General features: G+C 42.7%; 1 protein-coding gene across 1 annotated transcript; it reads left to right on the top strand.

Moving 5' to 3' along the window:
• The first annotated feature begins 492 nt into the window (after positions 1-492).
• GATM (glycine amidinotransferase) lies at positions 493-18,405 on the top strand. Its single transcript, XM_080931034.1, has 9 exons — positions 493-613; positions 1,750-1,968; positions 7,588-7,783; positions 8,694-8,884; positions 10,482-10,619; positions 10,768-10,932; positions 14,495-14,558; positions 15,224-15,340; positions 17,373-18,405. The coding sequence occupies exons 1-9, from the start codon at positions 545-547 to the stop codon at positions 17,483-17,485; spliced, it is 1,272 nt and encodes a 423-aa protein (XP_080787160.1). The 5' UTR covers positions 493-544; the 3' UTR covers positions 17,486-18,405.
• The last annotated feature ends 276 nt before the right edge of the window (positions 18,406-18,681 follow it).

Below are 18,681 nucleotides of genomic sequence, written 5' to 3'. Positions count from 1 at the left end.
GAAGCTAACTTCAGCCCTCCCTTTTTACTTCCGACTTATTATTATCTGTGTGTTTTCATAACTGAGTTTCTCAAAGCAGGGGCACCCAGCCAAAGGCCATTTGAAAGGGTCAGTGTTCTAACGACCACCACCACACAGGCTCAGGTCGCAAAAGCTGGACACTTACACGGGTCGTGTCACTCGGCGTCCCATAAAGTTCTGGCTCAGTGCACACATCTACACTTAAGCCTAAGACTGTCCTTGGGATTTGCACATTCAGGTTGCAAAATGGACTTCCAACAAGATAGACGAACGAACCACCCCGGCTGGGCATTGAGTAGCCTCCTTGTGGGACTTCGCTGGCCAGTCCGGAGGAGGCACGAGCTAAAAAAGGGCTAGCCCCGGGACGTGACCCCCGGACGCCGCGGCCACCTGTTCCTGGCAGCCAATGGGCCGGGCTCTGGGCGCGGCTACAAAAGCAGCGCGCGCGGCCCCAGGCTGGGAGCTGGCACGAGCTTGGCGACTAGGACCTTGTGCACGCAGAGAGACAGGAGAAGACAGGGCGATGCTGCGGGTGCGGTGTCTGCGCGGCGGCAGCCGAGGCGCCGAGGCGGTGCACTACATCGGCTCTCGGGTGAGTGCCTACGCGGCCTCAGAGGGAGACTGGGCACCCCAGTAAGAAGGTGGTGTGGTGGTCTGGGCTCTGTGAGGGCGTTTTCAGGGAAGATGCATGTGAGGGGATGGACGGTGCCTACAGGCCGGCTCCAGCTGAAACACGGATCCCCCGGGTTTACAGGGAAGTTGGAATGCGTCCATCCGGTCCCCCACACCGTCCCCCCTGCTGCTCCGCCAGGCCCTCTGCTTCCTTGGGATATCCGAGCCCATGCCTGCAGACCCTCCCTTGCTCCTTGACAGGAATAGCTCTGGCACATGAGTTCTGCCAGCAGCTGGTTCTTCAACAGCTGTCACTTGCCCTCTTGTTTTGGGTCTCCACCCTTGGATCCCTTCAACCCCCTTCTGGGGGGTGTTAACAGCCTGATAGATATTTGGGGGCTAGGTTATACAGGCCTGCATAAGATGCATAAGAGAGAGAGGGGGAAGGGGGAGGGGAAGAGGGAGGGAGAGGAGAGAGAGAGAGAGAGAGAGAGAGAGAGAGAGAGAGAGAGAGAGAGAGAGAGAGAGAGAGAGAGAGAGAGTTTAAATTCTGTGCCTGTCTGGGTTAATCAATTCTTATGGTGCAGATGACAGTCATTCTCTGACGTGAAATGTTAAAAAAAATTTTAAGGAGAAGTATGTGTTAGAGATTAAAGAAAAAGGCTGGTTTGTTTATTCTGAAAGATAAAGTCTTTTCAGATCCCATGTTATTTACGGTGAAAAGAGCCCAGCTTTGGTAACCTTCCAGCTCAAGGAAGAAAGACTTCCTCCTTCTGTGGGACAGTACCAGGGAAGAGGATGGCCTGTCTTCTAAGAAAGTTTCGGAAAGTTAGTTTGCAGAAACGTTGAGAGATGAGCAGCGCAGTGGCTGGGAACTAGATATTTTTGGGAGTTTTAAAAAGTTACAGCACGTGACACAAACAAAAACAGTTTATAATCAACAAAAGGTTATGTGGGGTTTTTTTTGTTTGTTTGTTTTTGTTTTTTTTAAATCACCCCAAACCCCTCTATTAGCCAACATCTTGGGGTCTCCTAAAGTACATATCTGTGTTATTCTGGTTTCTCACACTTTAACCACACCTTGTTTGTTTGTTTGTTTGATGGTTTGTTTTTAAGCTTGGAGGGTCCTTAATAGGATGGGTGCAGCGAACTTTCCAGAGCACCCAGGCAGCTACAGCCTCCTCCCAAAATTCCTGTGCAGCTGAAGACAAGGCCACCCACCCTCTGCCCAAGGACTGCCCTGTCTCCTCTTACAACGAATGGGACCCTTTAGAGGAAGTGATAGTGGGCAGGGCTGAAAATGCCTGTGTCCCACCATTCACAGTGGAGGTGAAGGTAAGCCGAGAGTGTGTGGGTCTGGAAGCAGGTCCTCAGCTTCTGAAGCCAGGATTCTGCCCCAGCTCTCCTCTGCAACTGCTTCCCCTCCACTGGGGCAGAGGAGTGATTTTGAAGGTATTTTGCTTGATAGCTCCAGTATTTGGTATTTATAATTTCTTCCCTCTTTAAGCCTCCCTGGGACTTGAGGAGAACTTTCCTGAGAAGCTGTTCTTTGGGTTTTCCTCCACATCATTCTTCACGACTCGCTGGTCCCTGGTCTCACTTTTTGCCCAGTTCTCAGGGCTTCTGATAACTCCTTCACTCCAGTCCCGACTCTGCCCTCCTCGCCATCTCATCTAGACCCACACTAGGGACTTCACAGTAGACATCACCATGGCACCTCACACTTGGCACAGTTAGAGGTTCAGTTGCTGCTCACCCCGAATCCTTCCTTTCTTCCTCTTAATCTTTGTCAGTCTCCTTTAATCGAACCAAAACACCAAGAGATCTTTGACTTCTCCTCAGTCACATCCTCCACATCAAGGATCCAATTCTTTTTTAGTGAAAGGGAGCTTGCCCCATGCCTCAGTCTCTGCCCTCCTGGACTGTGACAGTTAGCTCCCAGTGGTCCCTCAGCATTCATTCCCCTCTCCAGACTGCATCCCGGCTGCTACTGCAGTGGCTTGTTTCAAACCCAAATTTGATGATGTGACTCACTGTGCTCTCGTGGTTTCCTCTGCTTTTCCAACTCCCTCCTTCCATTACTGAAGATAAAGCCCTCATAGTATTCAGGTTTCTTCACAAGCTGGCTCTTTGCACCTCCAAGACATTGCCTCATCTTAGAGGTGTGTTACCATAGCGGATATTCATTTCTGTTTACACTTCTTTCTCTTCCAGTATTCTACCTGAAGTTTTAGCAAAGAAAAACCAATAGGAACCATGCCTTCCTATCCACCCGAGTGTCTCTCACCATTTTCCTGTGCTCCCTTCTGCAACTACCTAGCTACAAAATACCCTTCTCAATTCCTTCCAGAATTTTTCTGGCAACAAGCAATATATTCCTTTTAAAAAATAAACCCTCAGTATTTATTTGCAGTATTCTTATGGCCAGGGTCCTTATGGGCTAGTGTTCTGGTGATGTGTTATAGAGCAGTTCCTTCCATTTTGTAGGCAGTTCCTAAGATCTTGTTCATCATGGGTTATAAGTACATCTTGAGAGTACTTCCTAAATACTTACATTTTCATTTGTAATGTGGGGTCAAGAAATACATCTGTAACAGCTTCTCCGTCAACAGAAGCACACTGACTCAAAGGAGCCTCATTTCTGGAGAGATACAATATATCTGCCTTGATACAGACTCTAAGTGTCTTATGACACCCGGCTGGTGAGGCAGCTGAAGTGCGGTGGGGGATGGGGGGCTAAAAAAAAGAGCCATGCCAAGCATTGGTAGTTACAAAGCATTCTGACAAGAAACCTGGCAGACACAGCAAAAGTTTCTTCCTATCGTTCTGCGTATACCTTTGGTTCTGATCACTGAATCCTGAGGAACAGATTAGTTTATATGCTATCCCCGTATTTTAAAACAGAACAAGGTATAGTGTTTCAAAGAATTTTCTTGAAAAGAAGTATCCCTGACTATTTTGACTGGGAAAATTTGAATTCAGGTACTAGTTTATCACTTAACCAGTCTTTAAACTATTGACCATTATACACTTGTAAGATGTGACCTTAACTGTTTTTAATGTGTGTGTGCATGTGCATGCCTGTGCAAACACTTGTGGAGGCCAGAAGAGGGTGTCAGATCCCCTGGAGTTAGAGTTCCTCTGAGAAGTTCTAAACACATGCTTCTGAGCTGTCAGACACCAATGCTGGGAACTGAATTCAGCTCATCTGGAAGAACATCAAGAGCTTTTAACCACCAACCCATCTTTCCAGCTGCACCACCATGTGACCTTATGGAATCAGGCTTTTCAGGCGTCATTTGAAGTGTTTTTGTCACGGGATTTATGACTTTAGACTTTGTAGCTTAAAGTACTTGTGGAATAAATGCCATTAAAGTCAGGAGGCTTGTGCTGAATTAGTTATTTGATAAAAGTTGGAGAACTAGTGTTATCAGCTGCTAGCTTGACCTGTAGGATTCCTATGAAGAAGTCTACAAAGTACAAACATGAAAATTACAGATCCTAGTTCTATGAGTCCAGTTTGCCAGATACATCACAAAAATATGTACCGCAGATTAGCCATATGTAAAGCTGTAGATTAGCCATATTGATTTCATTTATTTTCCTGGCTACTCTAGAAGGGAGACAGACAGAGAGATAGATGAATCTCATAAAGCTTAGGCTAGTCTTAAATTTGCTGCACATCCAAAGATGACCTTGAGTCTACCTTCCAACTCTAGGGTGACAGACATATGCCACCAGGCCCAGGAACACAGATAAGTTACTCTACTCGAGAACAATAGGAAATAAAATAAAGGCTGGACTTGGTGGCACATGCCTATAATGCCAGCAACACAGGGAATTCAGTCAGGAGGATCTTGAGTTCAAGACCAGCTTAGCCTATGTGGCAAAACCTCATTTCAAAAAGAAAAAAAAAGAGATAAAATAATGTAGTAGAGTTTCTTTAGGCAAATAGAGTTTAAACTAGTTTAAACAAGACATATGTGTTAGGAATTTATAAAGGTGTTGTCAGAAAGCTCCATTTCAAAAACCTAATGACTTTTTCTTTTGTAAAACATACTAAATAGTTACTTTTGTCTTTTTAAATAAGACCCTTGATAGAAGACTTTAAAAATACTATTAATGAAGGTTACTGTAAATACAAGTTTACCAGATTAACAAAAAAGTTTTGTCTATCGGGATTTCACAGCTCTGGGAAGAGAGTGTTTGAAAATTAATGTGGCAAATAGACTCTGCACAGAGTGTTTTGGGATGTGGGGACTACAATGTTTCCAGGACTGTAGCTCCATCTCTGTTACAAGTTATCAAAGACACCAGGTGCTACCATAGAGAGCTTCTTACCTGGAAACACTTGGTTACTGATAGCTTACTCCTTCAGCAAGGTTAGAAAGGAAGAGCAAACAATCTCTAACCCTTTCTTGGAAAATGTAGTTTTCCCCGATCATTTGAACTTTGTCCAGCGTTTGCCAGTCTATAAACTGCACAAACATCTGTTCAAATAACATTTTTTTCTCCCCGAATAGTTGACTTAGTGTTTCCTGTCAGGGCAAGGTTGTCTCTGAGACTCCAGCCGGATACTTTGGAGTGAGTCTGGCAAGATGACATGACTGTACCCGCTTCTGTTCAGAGCTGGGTTCTCAAAGGCTTCTTGTCCCTTAGTGGACTGTAGGAGATGTGCCCAGCATAAGAAGATGGGACTGGTGAATGACGGGTAGTAGTACCAGGATGTGTCAGAGAAGGAAATAAAGAGCCATTGTTATCCCCTGTTTCTAGCTGCTACTGAAGAAATTCCTAGGGGCAGGAAACTACTTGTTGTTTTGGTTTGGTTTTGTTAAGAGTGGATTAGCCATGAAAGTACGCAAATGTTTAGTAATTTAGTAATTTAGAAATGTTCCTCCCACCCACCCACCCGGGTCAGAAATCAAGCCTCCTGTTTATTCATAGATCTTCAGAAGTCAAGTTAATCAGCACAGGGACCAACAAACTTTTTCTTGTAGAGGGTCAGACAATAAATGATTCAAGCTTTGCTGGGAACGTGTGTCTACACTGAGGCTTTTGGATTCTCCACCTGCCACCATAACAGAAAAGCAGTGCAGGCACTGTGTAAATAAATTAGCGTGGTGTGTCCCCTTCACTGTTTATAAAAATAAGAAGCCTGGCTAGATTTGGCCTGTGGACTTTAGCTTATCAACAACCCAGCCACAGATGTGAAAGATCTGACTTGCACCTTGTTCTGTATCGTCCAGTGGGTCCCAGCCTAACTAGAGACTACATTACATTCATACACGTTATACTTATCAGACTAAAGTAAATATGGAAGCAGAGACACATAGCCTAGAAAGAAATGTATTTGACACTAAAGATCTAGGCACTAAATCCGGTCCTGATGAGAAACACCAAGTGTGGTGGTACACACCTTTACTCCCAACACTTGGCAGAGGAAGGCAGGTCTCCGTGTGATCTGAACCAGTTTGGTCTACACGGTGAATTACAGTCTAGTCAGGGTCACAAAATGAGACTCTGACTCAAAACAAACAAATGAAACCAAAACTCTTTAAGAACAAGAGCCATAATAAACAACGGTAGTTTTAGAAGGCTTTATATGTCAAGCTGAAATGTTCAAACCTATAGGACATAGTAGCCAAGCCCTGACTCTATTTGGGACACTGTCCAGTCAGAAGGCAAAGTCCTTGTCCTGTGTATTTATGTAGGAAGTGAGCAAATGACTTTTTCAGAACCTGGCCCTTGTGTGGGAAAGGGCCATATGTTTGAGTATCTGTCTCTTGAGTAGAATTACCAAGTGCTGTGGATATCTCGCCACACTAAGCCGACTCCAGTGCACTTGAGTCTTTAACCCTTTTGTCTCCTCTTTTAAATGAGACACAGCAAGCACATTCCCAGTATATTTCTTTAGCCCGACTAATAACTTAGATGCATGAAAAACACTCTTAATAGGAACTTTTTTAAAATTATTTTTATGTTTTGTTTATAACCTTTGGAAGGTTTTTACATACTTAGCTTCTATAATACTGAAACTCTGTGAAGTTGGGTATCAAATGATTTTCTTTCCAAAGGGTCTGGAATGATATGAAATTGGATCGGAGAGAATTGAGGGGTGTGTGAAATGTGAGACACTCTGACAGACAAGCCCCACAGCCTGACTTCCACTGCTGCACAGTTTTGTAAAATGCAAATTTCATCCAATAAGAAAGTGAGCCATGCATGTTAAGACATGAGACACACGTGTCCTAATTTTAATACAGTTAAAATAACTTTTTGCCCCACAAAGATCTCTCGAAGCAATGTTTTCCTGAAAGAACTCAGGAGTCTGTGGATAGTTTAGGCTCTTGGCTTAGTGCAGGGTCTTGATTCTCCTACTTTGCTTGTTCTCCTGTTTTGTCTCATCCAGACACTATAACAGGAGCATCTACATTCTGTTTTGGCTGAAGCATGGCTTAGAAGATTCCAATCCTGTACTGGGAACAGACAAGTTGGGCAAAAGATCTGAGGCTAAAGGATCAAAGGCCTCAAAGTATCGGGATAACTCAGGGGCTAGAGAGAGATGCTCAGTAGTTAAGAGCGCTTCCTGCTTTTCTGGAGGACCCTTGTTTAGTTCCCAACTCCCAAAGCTAGCCCAGCTCATTACTGCCTGTAACTCCAGCTCCAGGAAGTTCAGCACCTTTTTCTGGCTTCTGGTTGGCCACACATGCACACATGGAAATAAAATTAAATATTTAAAAATTTGTGATGAGATGGTTTAGAGGGCCTCATTCAACAATCCTGGGTATCTATGCAGAAATGGGCATGCTCAAGGCTAGGGATCAGCTCTGAACAAGATCTCTTTGTAGAGTGAGTCCCTCTCATGCTATACAAGCAATTGTTCACAGCCTGTGAACCTACCTTCAGCCGCATTATTCTCCTGTAATGCTTTTGTTTATGTTCTTCTGCTTCTAGGCCAATACATATGAAAAGTACTGGCCATTTTACCAGAAAAATGGAGGTCTTTACTTTCCCAAAGATCATCTGAAGAAGGCTGTTGCTGAGGTCGAAGAGATGTGCAATATTCTGTCAATGGAGGGAGTGACCGTGAGGCGGCCTGACCCCATTGACTGGTCACTGAAGTATAAGACCCCTGATTTTGAGTCTACAGGTCAGTGCTGTCAAGAAAGTAATCTGACAGAGCCTTGATTTTCCATTTCCTTCTTGGATATGTAAAGAGAATGCTCTATGGATTTCTTAACAAATTCTTTGTTTTACTTATGAGTCCTTCAAAGCTTTAGAGATTATTGAGGAGGAATCCGCTTTGTTTTGATTCAATTGAGATGCCCACATTCTCTAGACTTGTAAGTGTGGGAGACAGTCTACATGAGAGCGAGCTGTCCTTGATCTCCCTTAACAGAAATGAAAAGGGAAATAGAGGGGCCGGAGTGGTGACTCAGCAGTTCAGAGTGATTACTAACTATTCTTGCAGAGAACCTGGGTTCAGGGCTCACAAGACCCACATCAGGAAGCTCATAATAGATCGTTCCAGCTCTAGAGGATCTGACATCCTTTTCTGGCCTCCACAAATGTGCATACTCTCACACAGACACAGACACACACACACACACACACACACACACACACACACATCTTTTAGGGGAGAATAGAAACATTCCCTTTTTAAAACTGCCATTACATCTCAACTGCTTTTGTGCTTGAGTTCTATAATTTATTTTTCAGAATGATCTTGGCGTAGTATGTATCTTGTGGTATCACCCATTAAAAATTCAGTTTCTGTATCTTAAAAGGTGGGGCAGAATGTACAACTAGAGAAGGCTCAGTGGTTCAAAATTCCTCTCGCTTCTTCCTTTCCATTTTTGCTTGATATCACCACCCAACAGGGAATTCTTGTCAACAGTCCATTCTAACGTATATCATTGCATTTGCTCTGTTTCATATAAATATATAGACATGCAAAGTTGTTAGTAAAGTTTCTCTACAAAGGCATGCTATACATGCTTTTAATGTCCTGGAAATTTGAGTCACTGAGGTTCCCACGGGGCTCTTTGGTCTGATAGGTTTATACAGTGCAATGCCTCGAGACATCCTGATGGTTGTGGGAAATGAGATTATAGAAGCCCCCATGGCATGGCGCTCACGCTTCTTTGAGTACCGAGCGTACAGATCAATTATCAAAGACTACTTCCACCGAGGTGCCAAATGGACAACAGCACCCAAGCCCACTATGGCTGACGAACTGTATGACCAGGTAGGTTCCTAGATTCAGACCAGCTCGACAGTGAATGTTCCGACTTATCCGCAGAGGATAAGGGCTTCTCTGATGCTTTGCCCGTGTTATATACTTTCAGTCTTAAGAACTGATTATGTTTAGATTAAACTAGCAGCAAATGTTATTCCTCACAGCAGCAGCGATGACAGTAGCATGTATTTATTGCTTACTCTCCCGTCCTAGGCTCAGGAGATACCATCAGGCATACTTATTCTAATAAGAATTCTAGAAGGGAGGGGTATGGTTTCACCAGAGGGAGAAGAACTCGTCCAAAGGGCACATTACGGTTCATTGCTGGAATCACAAAAGTCTTTAGGCTGAAGTTTCTCTTTTTCTAGCAAAATACACTGGTGTGTAGGCCAGAATCACAGCGAGGTGGCAGGTGTGGCTGAGCTCTCATCTGCAGATTCTGCATTCAGTCACGCCACCGACTGTGCATAAATAACATCTTTGAAAATCATGCCTGGCTTGTCATTCAGCAATGGTATAGTGTAGGGTTTATTTACACAACATCTGTGTTATGCTGAGGCTTAGAACTACTATAGAGACGTTCTAAAGGTTATAGGAGGACAGACATAGTCCCTGCGTAAATGCTGTACCATTTTATATGATGGAATTGCACATCCATAGATGTTGGTATCTATGTGGTACTAGAACCAATCCTCTCACAAATACAAGGGATGTGTGTCCTTATTAAGCTAACTAATAGTCATAGAAAAATCATTTATAGAAATAATTCTTAAAATTATTCTAGGTAAAGATAGAAATGAAAAAAGTGAGCCAGGCAAATCAGAATTTGGCAGGAAGAGGCATGGCATCTCATTTTAGGGTAGGAATTGGGCTCAGGACCAAATTCCTTCTCTAAAGGAGAAGAGTGAGGTCATCCCACTGGCTTTCGGTATTGTAAGTAGCTGCCTGCCTACGTACATGTGTCATGGACTGTTTTCAGAACCCGTTACTGCCTCGCACCACTTGTTTCTGAGCACCAAGAAGCTATTCTAATGCCTGGTTGAACATTTTGTTGTGGTGACATGGTTTTATTCTTTTTGATTTGTTTATATTACTTTTCTGTTTGCTGTGGCAAGGCACTTGGGAGAAAGAATCTAAGTGAGAAAGGACTTATTTTGGTTGGTACCTTGGTGAATTTCATTGGCTGGCCCCACCCATGTGCTTTGGCAGAACAGCGTGTTGGCAGAAGCATCCAGGAGATGTTTGGCTTCTTGGCAGACAGAAAACAGAGAGGGGATACAGGAAAAGACTAGAAAAAAATAGATGCTCCCCCCCCAACACACTCTCAGTAACCCACTTTCTCCCAACTAGGTCCCACCTCCTAACTTTTACCACCTCTCAATATTGTGATCTTATGACACTTAGCCACTGATTAGGCTAGAGCCCTTCATAACATAATTGTTTCTGGAAATACCAAAGGTTTTTTTTTTTTTTTTAAACAAGAGTTGATTGCTAGTAATTTGGGAAACGGTGGCATTGAGCCAATTTTTACAATCTCATGTATCCTTGTAGATAAGCATATTAAAAAAATCAATAATTGTGTGTGTTCATTCTTGTTCCAAACTAGGATTATCCCATCCATTCTGTGGAAGACAGACACAAATTGGCTGCTCAGGGAAAGTTTGTGACAACTGAGTTCGAGCCTTGCTTTGACGCTGCTGACTTCATTCGAGCCGGAAGAGATATTTTTGCACAGAGAAGCCAGGTTACTAAAGGCTGGCTCTGAAATCTCACCTACGTCATTGCATTCTTTATTTCTAAATTAACAACATTTAGATCTTACACACTTCTGGTTTTCCACACTTAAGATGGAATTTTTTTTTTTAAGGATTGTTTTGGTTTTGTTTCTCCAGGTTACAAACTACCTAGGCATCGAGTGGATGCGTAGGCATCTGGCTCCAGACTACAGAGTTCATATCATCTCTTTTAAAGACCCCAATCCAATGCATATTGATGCTACCTTCAACATCATCGGACCTGGTCTTGTGCTCTCCAACCCTGATCGTCCCTGTCACCAGGTAGGCAAGATCTTAGCAACCAGAAACGATGAAGACTCCAGCAACTTCATTTTAAACAAAAGATTGGCACTTTCAGTGATTCCAAATGAAGAGTTTAGCATTGGTTGGTGGCATTAATATCAGACTTTGAATTGCTCATGGTAGATTTACGAGATATCTAATGTGCAGAAATCTACACGGCTGATGTTAGTACAGTAGCCTCAGACTTAGATTTTAACTGTTTGCTATTGTCAAAGCATCGAATTTGCGTCTGACTACATTATTATTCAGAAGTGTTTTTCGTACCATTCCCAATTGCTGTTCAACATGATTATAAGCAAGTGACTTGGGTGTGGCCAGAGCAACGCTAATGAGCAGTAGGTGTCTTCCCCTTGAGGTGGATGAGACTCCATTCAGCCTGCCCCACTCTGGGGACATCATAGCTCTATCAAGCTTCAGTTGCTTTCTCCCTCAGCCTCTTGTCTCCTGTCTGCTGCCTCTCAGTCCAGCTGGACAGTGAGTTGTTTGCAAGGTTTCAGGAAGCTTCTTAAAGAGTACTTTCATGCTGTGCATGGTTCATGTCTATCCCTTATTTTCACACCTAATGATCAGGATGATTCGTTTCGTTTTCAGTAGAGTGTGTTGAGATTCTGAGCGAGTGTATGGTTGTACGTAGAGATGGCAGACTTGTAATGGATATCTAGTGGCAATTATGGTGCTTTGAGTCTACATCTGTGACATTTGTCCTTATTCATGACCTGCAAAGCTATGAAACTCTGGATCATACAGACTGTGAGTTTGGCATCATCACAATGGTGCTTTCTTATAACTAAGTTGGAGGCATTTGAATTTTCTTTAATGAGGAAAGTATCCTTGGAATTTAAAATTTTGAAACTTGAAAAGCTTTAATAGTTCTCCCCACACACACACACACACACTTCACATTTATTTAAAACAAGATTCTGAGTGGATTAAAACAGTTCCAAGTCACGAAGTCCCACTGTTTAACACTTCCTTTCATTACACATATAATGTAACTTAGAGACTTGCTTTTCATACAGGACTCCCAGGTCTGTGACATCAGCATCATCTGGGAATTTGTTTCAATTGTAAATTGGGTCACAGTACACATCTGAAGTTAGTGGCTGAGGATTTGAGAGCTTTCCAGACAATAAACATAAGAGAAACTGACTTAAGATGGTGAAATTTATAAGTTTGGTGTTGGAGATGGTTCAGACATTTAGAGCACATACTGTTCTTGCAAAGGACCTGAGTGGGCAAACACCTGTGTTGATGTATATGTGCACATGCATACACACACACAGAGAGAGAGAGAGAGAGAGAGAGAGAGAGAGAGAGAGAGAGAGAGAGAGAGAGAAAGAGAAGGAGGGGAAGGGAGGAGGAAGGGAGGGAGGGAGGGAGGGAAGAAGAGAGAGAGAGAGGGAGGGGGGATTTATTCGAGGAAGGCTGAGTTCAACAGTCCAGACACCTGCTACAGTATGTCAGAACAGAGGCAACCACATTATGTTTCCAGTCAGCTGCTCATCCCTACATCCAACTCGTAAACATACAGGCCACTCTGAGTATCATGTAAGGCTGACTTCCTTTAAAAAAGAATTCTGAAATATTGATCATGTAAGGAGATGTGTTAATCACTGACTTTTAGCATATTTAAGTTTTGATTCTCAATTTAGCCAACTAATATATAATTTAGTAAAATATAAATGTTTGGTAATTAAAAATATTGGTCACTACCAAATTTAAGTTTAACATCAAAATATAAACAATAAAAAGTAAGGCGAAAGAAATATGGTACAAAGACACAAGTTTGCTTTTCTTAGTAATACATGACATTCTAAGAAAAGCATACATGTGGCTGTATGTTCTAAGTAACAGCTTTCAGGCTCAGGTGTTCTCAACCAGACACCCTGGGAAGGAAGAGGTGTGACTTCCAGGAAGAGCTGAGAGTGCTGTTAATGAGGGATACTGATGGTCACTCTTTCGGGCTTCGGTCACGAGCTGAGGAACCTGAGAGGGTTTACACAATTACTGCCCTTTCTACATCCATCTGTAGCTTGAGGGAAGATTTTGCCCAAACACTAACACTTATCCAAGAGAAAGAAGTTTAACTTAAAAGTATACACACACACACACACACACACACACACACACACACACAAACACACACACACATATATATATATATATTATACATTATGTAATATGGCCATACATACATTTATGTATGTATGTATGTATAAGAAACAGAAACCAGATATAATGTAATATACCCAAATTAATACTACTTAGGAGGCTGAGGCAGAAGGATTGCCATAAATTCAAGGCCAGCCTGAGCTACAGAATAAGACCCCATCCCAAAACAAACAAGTACACACAGGGAGAGAGAGAGAGGGAGGGTAGGGGAGGGAGGGAGGGATGGAGAGAGAGAGAAAGAGAGAGTGGGAGGGAAGGAGGGAGGGAGGGAGAGAATCTATGCATATCTCCTAGTCAGGAACACTAAATGGCAGGGTGCTGATGACCTCACCAGACCTGGTGATGATGATGTCATAGTTGCACTTGAGGCACAGGTCGAAGCATCCCGGGCAGTCACACAGGTCCATGTCGTTACAGATCAGCCTGCTGCTTTTGTCATACTTCTTCATCGCCTGGTACTTCACAGAAAAGCATTCATTCATCTTCGACATCCTTGCTTTTTTTTCTGCTGCCTTGTCTCGGGACTAAAGTCTGCTCCTGAGGCCCAGGGTTTTGAAATGCCAAGCTCCTTAGCTGCCATTCTATCTGTTGCTTCGAGTCACCAGCCTGCCTTGCAAACCTGACAGGATGAATTAGCTCTTAATGGGCATAAGGACAGAGCAGTAATGGTCTGCTTTAATAGTTCGGTTCTCTGACAGTATCAGTAGGAGGAAAAGACCACACACACACATCATGTAATTACGTTTGTTCTTGGACAACTTCAGACACACAATGCATTCTCTCCTCAACTCTCCCATCTTCCCAAACCAACCTCTTCCTGCCAGTCCCTTCCCAGGTTTGTGACTTTTGGGTTGTTTTTGTGACCCATTTGGTTTAATCAGGGCTGTCTGTGTGACCAATGGATTGAGCTTACCCACTGGAGCCTGGTGGTATCACCACTGAATACAGAACGAAGACTCTACAAATAGCACAGTTTGTTAGCCAGGGGTGGGGCCCCTGAATCCTTCCTCCATCCACGGCTCACCGGCGACAAGCCCATTTTTGTATAGATGCAATACAGGCACCCACAGCTATTTTAAGTTAGACTTTGAATGAAGTAATCAACTTTTAAACATTTTTTACATCCTTATTTTGGAAACGGGGACACAAAGAGTTGCCAAGAAGAGTTATTAGTGAGAAGGAGAGCTGAGCGTGGTAGCGCAGGCCTATAATCCCAACTCCTTGTGATACTGAGGAAGCTGGATTGCAAGATCAAGGCCAGCCTGGGCTACATGGCAGACCCCCATCTTTAAAACAATAAAAAACAAGGACTGCCAGAAACCAAATAACAAATGTGGACTTAATGCTGTTGGGTTGTTTGGTTTTGCAGATTGATCTTTTTAAGAAAGCAGGATGGACCATAGTTACTCCTCCAACACCCGTCATCCCCGATGGTATGTCTGCTTTTACATCCTTCCTGACCAACGATCTTCTTCACCTGTAGAGATAGCCAAGTCTTATCAAATTAGAGTTGGCATTTCCCCACTGAGCAGCAAAGTGACAGCTGACCTAGAGTCAGGCTGCGACATGTGTTTGTGTGTTTTTCTTTTATGGAAAATAAAATTGGAAGACAAAACTTTAAAAATATTATATGATGCAAGATATGATGTTTAAAATAAGATAGGATGAATTCCAAATGTCTGATGAGTAGTGATTGATTTGTAGTAGCATTTGTAGATTTGCTGTTTTGCAATTAAAAAGACATGTTCTCAGAGCTGGGAATGTAGCTCTGTGGTAGAGCACTTGCCTAGCATGTTTAAATCCCTGGGTTTCATCCCCAGGAGCACAAAATCTACTTAGAAGCAGAACATAGTGAAACAGGGCCGTAATACCAGCATAGAGAAGGCTGAGGCAGGAGGATTGCAAGTTCAGTGTCATAGAGAATATTTGTCAGGAAGAAGGTGGTCAACAAGAATAAGATGGTAAGATGAGTTTTCATGTGAGAGGTGAGGCAGGAAAGGGACTGGGCTGTCGCTTCAGCCTCCTTCCCTGGTAAGTCACTGCTGTAAGCCAGAATGGCACCAGATATTCGTTGTTTAACGGTTGTTGCTGTTTGCAGACCATCCCCTCTGGATGTCATCTAAATGGCTCTCCATGAATGTCTTAATGCTAGACGAGAAGCGCGTGATGGTAGATGCCAACGAAGTCCCAATTCAAAAGATGTTCGAGAAGCTGGGTATGTGTGGCGAGTGTAGCTCATTGTCACGGTGCTAACATTCACCCCTAGCTGAAGACAAGGCACGCAGAGCCTAAGATATGGTTAATTGAATTAATTTCTGTTCCCTTTCAAGGTACCACTTTGTTATTTTTATAATTGGCAGAGCTTTTTGTTTCTAACAAGCATAGTCTTTAAAAGGTGGGAATGTGACATAAGTTCCAAAACCTTCCCTTGTCAATAGTTAATATCCTCTGTAATTCTGCTGGTTTCCTTGTGTCTGTGTGTTGAGACTTACCAATATTCAAATGAATCTCTGCCTTCTTCAAAAAAAATTACTAAAGGCCCTTTAGAAGTAATTTTAATGGTAATTGCATGTTTCAGGGGGTGTCTTAGTTAAGGTTTTACTGCTGTGAACAGACACCATGACCAAGACAAGTCTTATAAAGGACAGCATTTAATTGGGGCTGGCTTACAGTTTCAGAGCTTCAGTCCATTAACTTCAAGGCAGAAGCATGGCAGCATCCAAGCAGGCATGGTGCAAGCAGAGCTGAGAGTTTTACATCTTCATCTGAAGGCTGATAGCAGAATACTGACTTCCAGGCAGCTAGGATGAGGGTCTTAAAGACCCACAGTGACACACTGACTGCAACAAGGCCACACCTCCAAATAGTGCCACTCCCTGGGGAAGCATATACAAAGCATGACAGGGGGCTCAAAAGGACACAACTAGAAAAGTGACAGAATGCATTAAGATCAGTTAACATGGTTCTGCATTGCAATAAAGGGTGCCAGCCAGCCATTTCACTTTTATAGAGCAGGGTTGATTTCTACTTGGGGCAGGTTTTCCTATTCCGACAATTAAACTTTAGACTAGGATTCTAATACTGTTGAGGAAAACAGTGGAAGAAAGAATTTTACGTGAGCCAAAGGACACAGGTTAAGTGTGTGAGCCATTTGACATATCGTCAGGGTGAACTCGGATAGAGGCAGGCAGCTTATTTGCTGAACTCAGGTTGTTGTAATTTTGCTCCACATTTCAGATACAGTCCATAGAAGATTATCTTATTTGGAGCATCCATCCATACTGTAGAATTGGTTTAAAAAATAAGACAGCCTGGCAGCTTTGAAAGCTGAGCAGAATCTTTTCCTTGGCTGTCATTAAGTAACAAAGTTACTTGGATTCAACTTTTTCATCTGTTATGTTCTCCCCCCCCCCCCAACTTAAACTAGTAGAAAGTGCCAAATAATCTGATTTGACAGGTTAGTTTGGTAGTTAAAGTCAAAATTTTAAATGTGGATAACTTCTATAAGTCTCACCAAGTAGCTACGAGTCCCTCCAATTCGGGAAGAGTACACTTCGATCAGACAGGACGCAGGTGCTTCATATTCGTCATTCAAACCTCACTCAGTCTGCAAGCCCCACGTAGGAGGAGGACATCAGGGGAGTCCTTCTTATGCCTCCTTTCTCTTCCTGTGAGCACTGCAGTAAATGCAGTTCATCTGGATCCCCAAACGAAGGAGGAAAAGGAACAGATTACTCATTTTAAAGGCCTACTGTGTCTAACATAACATTCTTGCTGTTAGTTAAACAGCCTGCTCACAGTGTAAGCATGTCTACAAACAGTGCCAGATAAAGCTAACTAACGGTCTGGTCAGCCCTGGTACCCGACATGTTATTTCCTTGAGGTAGCCTGGCACAGTTCATCTGTAAGAGATGAACATACCCTCATTGTATCTATGTAGACTTGGCTTTTCAGTATTTAATTTTAATACTCAGAAGCTATATCTCATCCCAGGCTCTTGGTTTGGGAACAGTCAATAGAACACAACCTGAGTCTCTGACTTTTTCTGTTGAAGACATTACATTAGTGGTGGTCTGGGTTAGCTGAAGTGTAAGCTATGATTAAAAAGATTCCAGAAGAAAGGACCACTGTGGACTGGACCATCCTGAGGGATCTGAACGTTTTTCCAGGTGTTTGGGCTTCATTCTCTGCACAGGGAACTTTCTGTAAGTTCGTCTAACTGGCCTTGTCTTTCTCATTCAATGCAGGTATCAGTACCATCAAGGTGAACATCCGAAATGCCAATTCCCTGGGAGGAGGCTTCCACTGCTGGACCTGTGACGTCCGGCGCCGAGGCCCCCTTCAGTCCTACTTTGACTGAGCAGGCATGGTGTGGGTTGGGGCATAGCCTCAGATATACCTAAGAAGCAGCAAGGCCCTTCTCTCGCTTTAATAAATGCATGAACTGCAGTGCTTTGAACAATCACATCCTTAACAGGGTTCCCAAACCTGGGTTATTTTTCATTGACATGAGGAAGATAACTTTTGATAGATCTTACTTTCTTCTCCTAAAGTTATTCACTATTTGGCTTCAAATATAGAAGTTGAGTAAATGTATACCAGGGCAAAAATTAGTCACTTGAGTAACTTGGCCGCTAATATTTAACCATCTACCTCTGTTTTTAATTTTCCTTCCTAAAGGCAGCTTGAAATGTCGGTCCTAACCTTGTCTCCTTTTCCTGTTTGGTGAACTTGTGACTGTTCATATTACTTTTTTTTTTCCTGAATGGACAAAGACTTAGGAGAAAAAATACAGATCCTAAGTAGAACTGGATATTTGTCTCTTTTTCAAAAATGAATTGTTTTTTTTTTTAATTTTGTTTTTAAATAACCTAGACTATGCAAACACTGAAAATAAAAACGAAACAAAGTGACTTTTTCGTGAATGCTTTTAACATTCTCTGTCAACATTCAGTACTAAACTCTTGTTCTGCCTCTTACCTCATCTCAAGTGCGTTATCCTTCCTTCCTTCCTTCCTTCCAAAAGCTTAGAGAAGTGCTTAGTGTGATAGAGTGAAACTTGTAGATCTCATTCCTAAAGGTCCGTGTCCAATATCTAACAGGTATAATGGCATCTTTGGTAATCTAAGACTTGTTTACATATATGCAAATTATTTAAGGCATAGAGCATTTTTAAAAAACTAATGCAGGTAAAGGAAACACATGTGACATGAAATACATTTAATGTTGAATACTGTATATGTATTTTTATTCTAATAAACTTTTGAGTTCCAGATTGGATTTTATGAGAGTTTGGTTTCAGGTCTCATTAGTTTAGTGTAATACGATTGTAGCTGTTAGATGAGAGTTCGTGTGTGTGTGTGTGTGTGTGTGTGTGTGTGTGTATGTGTGCTGTGTGTGTGCTTATGTGTTTGTGTGTGTATGCTGTGTGTGTGTGTCTGTGTATGTGTATGTACTGTGTCTATGTGCTTGTGTGGTGTGTGTGCTGTGTGTGTGTGCTGTGTGTGTGCTTATGTGTTTGTGTGTATGCTGTGTGTGTGTGTGCTGTGTGTGCGT

Source organism: Micromys minutus (assembly GCF_963924665.1).
Source record: "Micromys minutus genome assembly, chromosome: 17".
Lineage (NCBI taxonomy): Eukaryota > Metazoa > Chordata > Mammalia > Rodentia > Muridae > Micromys > Micromys minutus.
Note: the sequence above shows the minus strand (reverse complement) of the source record. Positions and strands in the feature narration are given on the sequence as shown.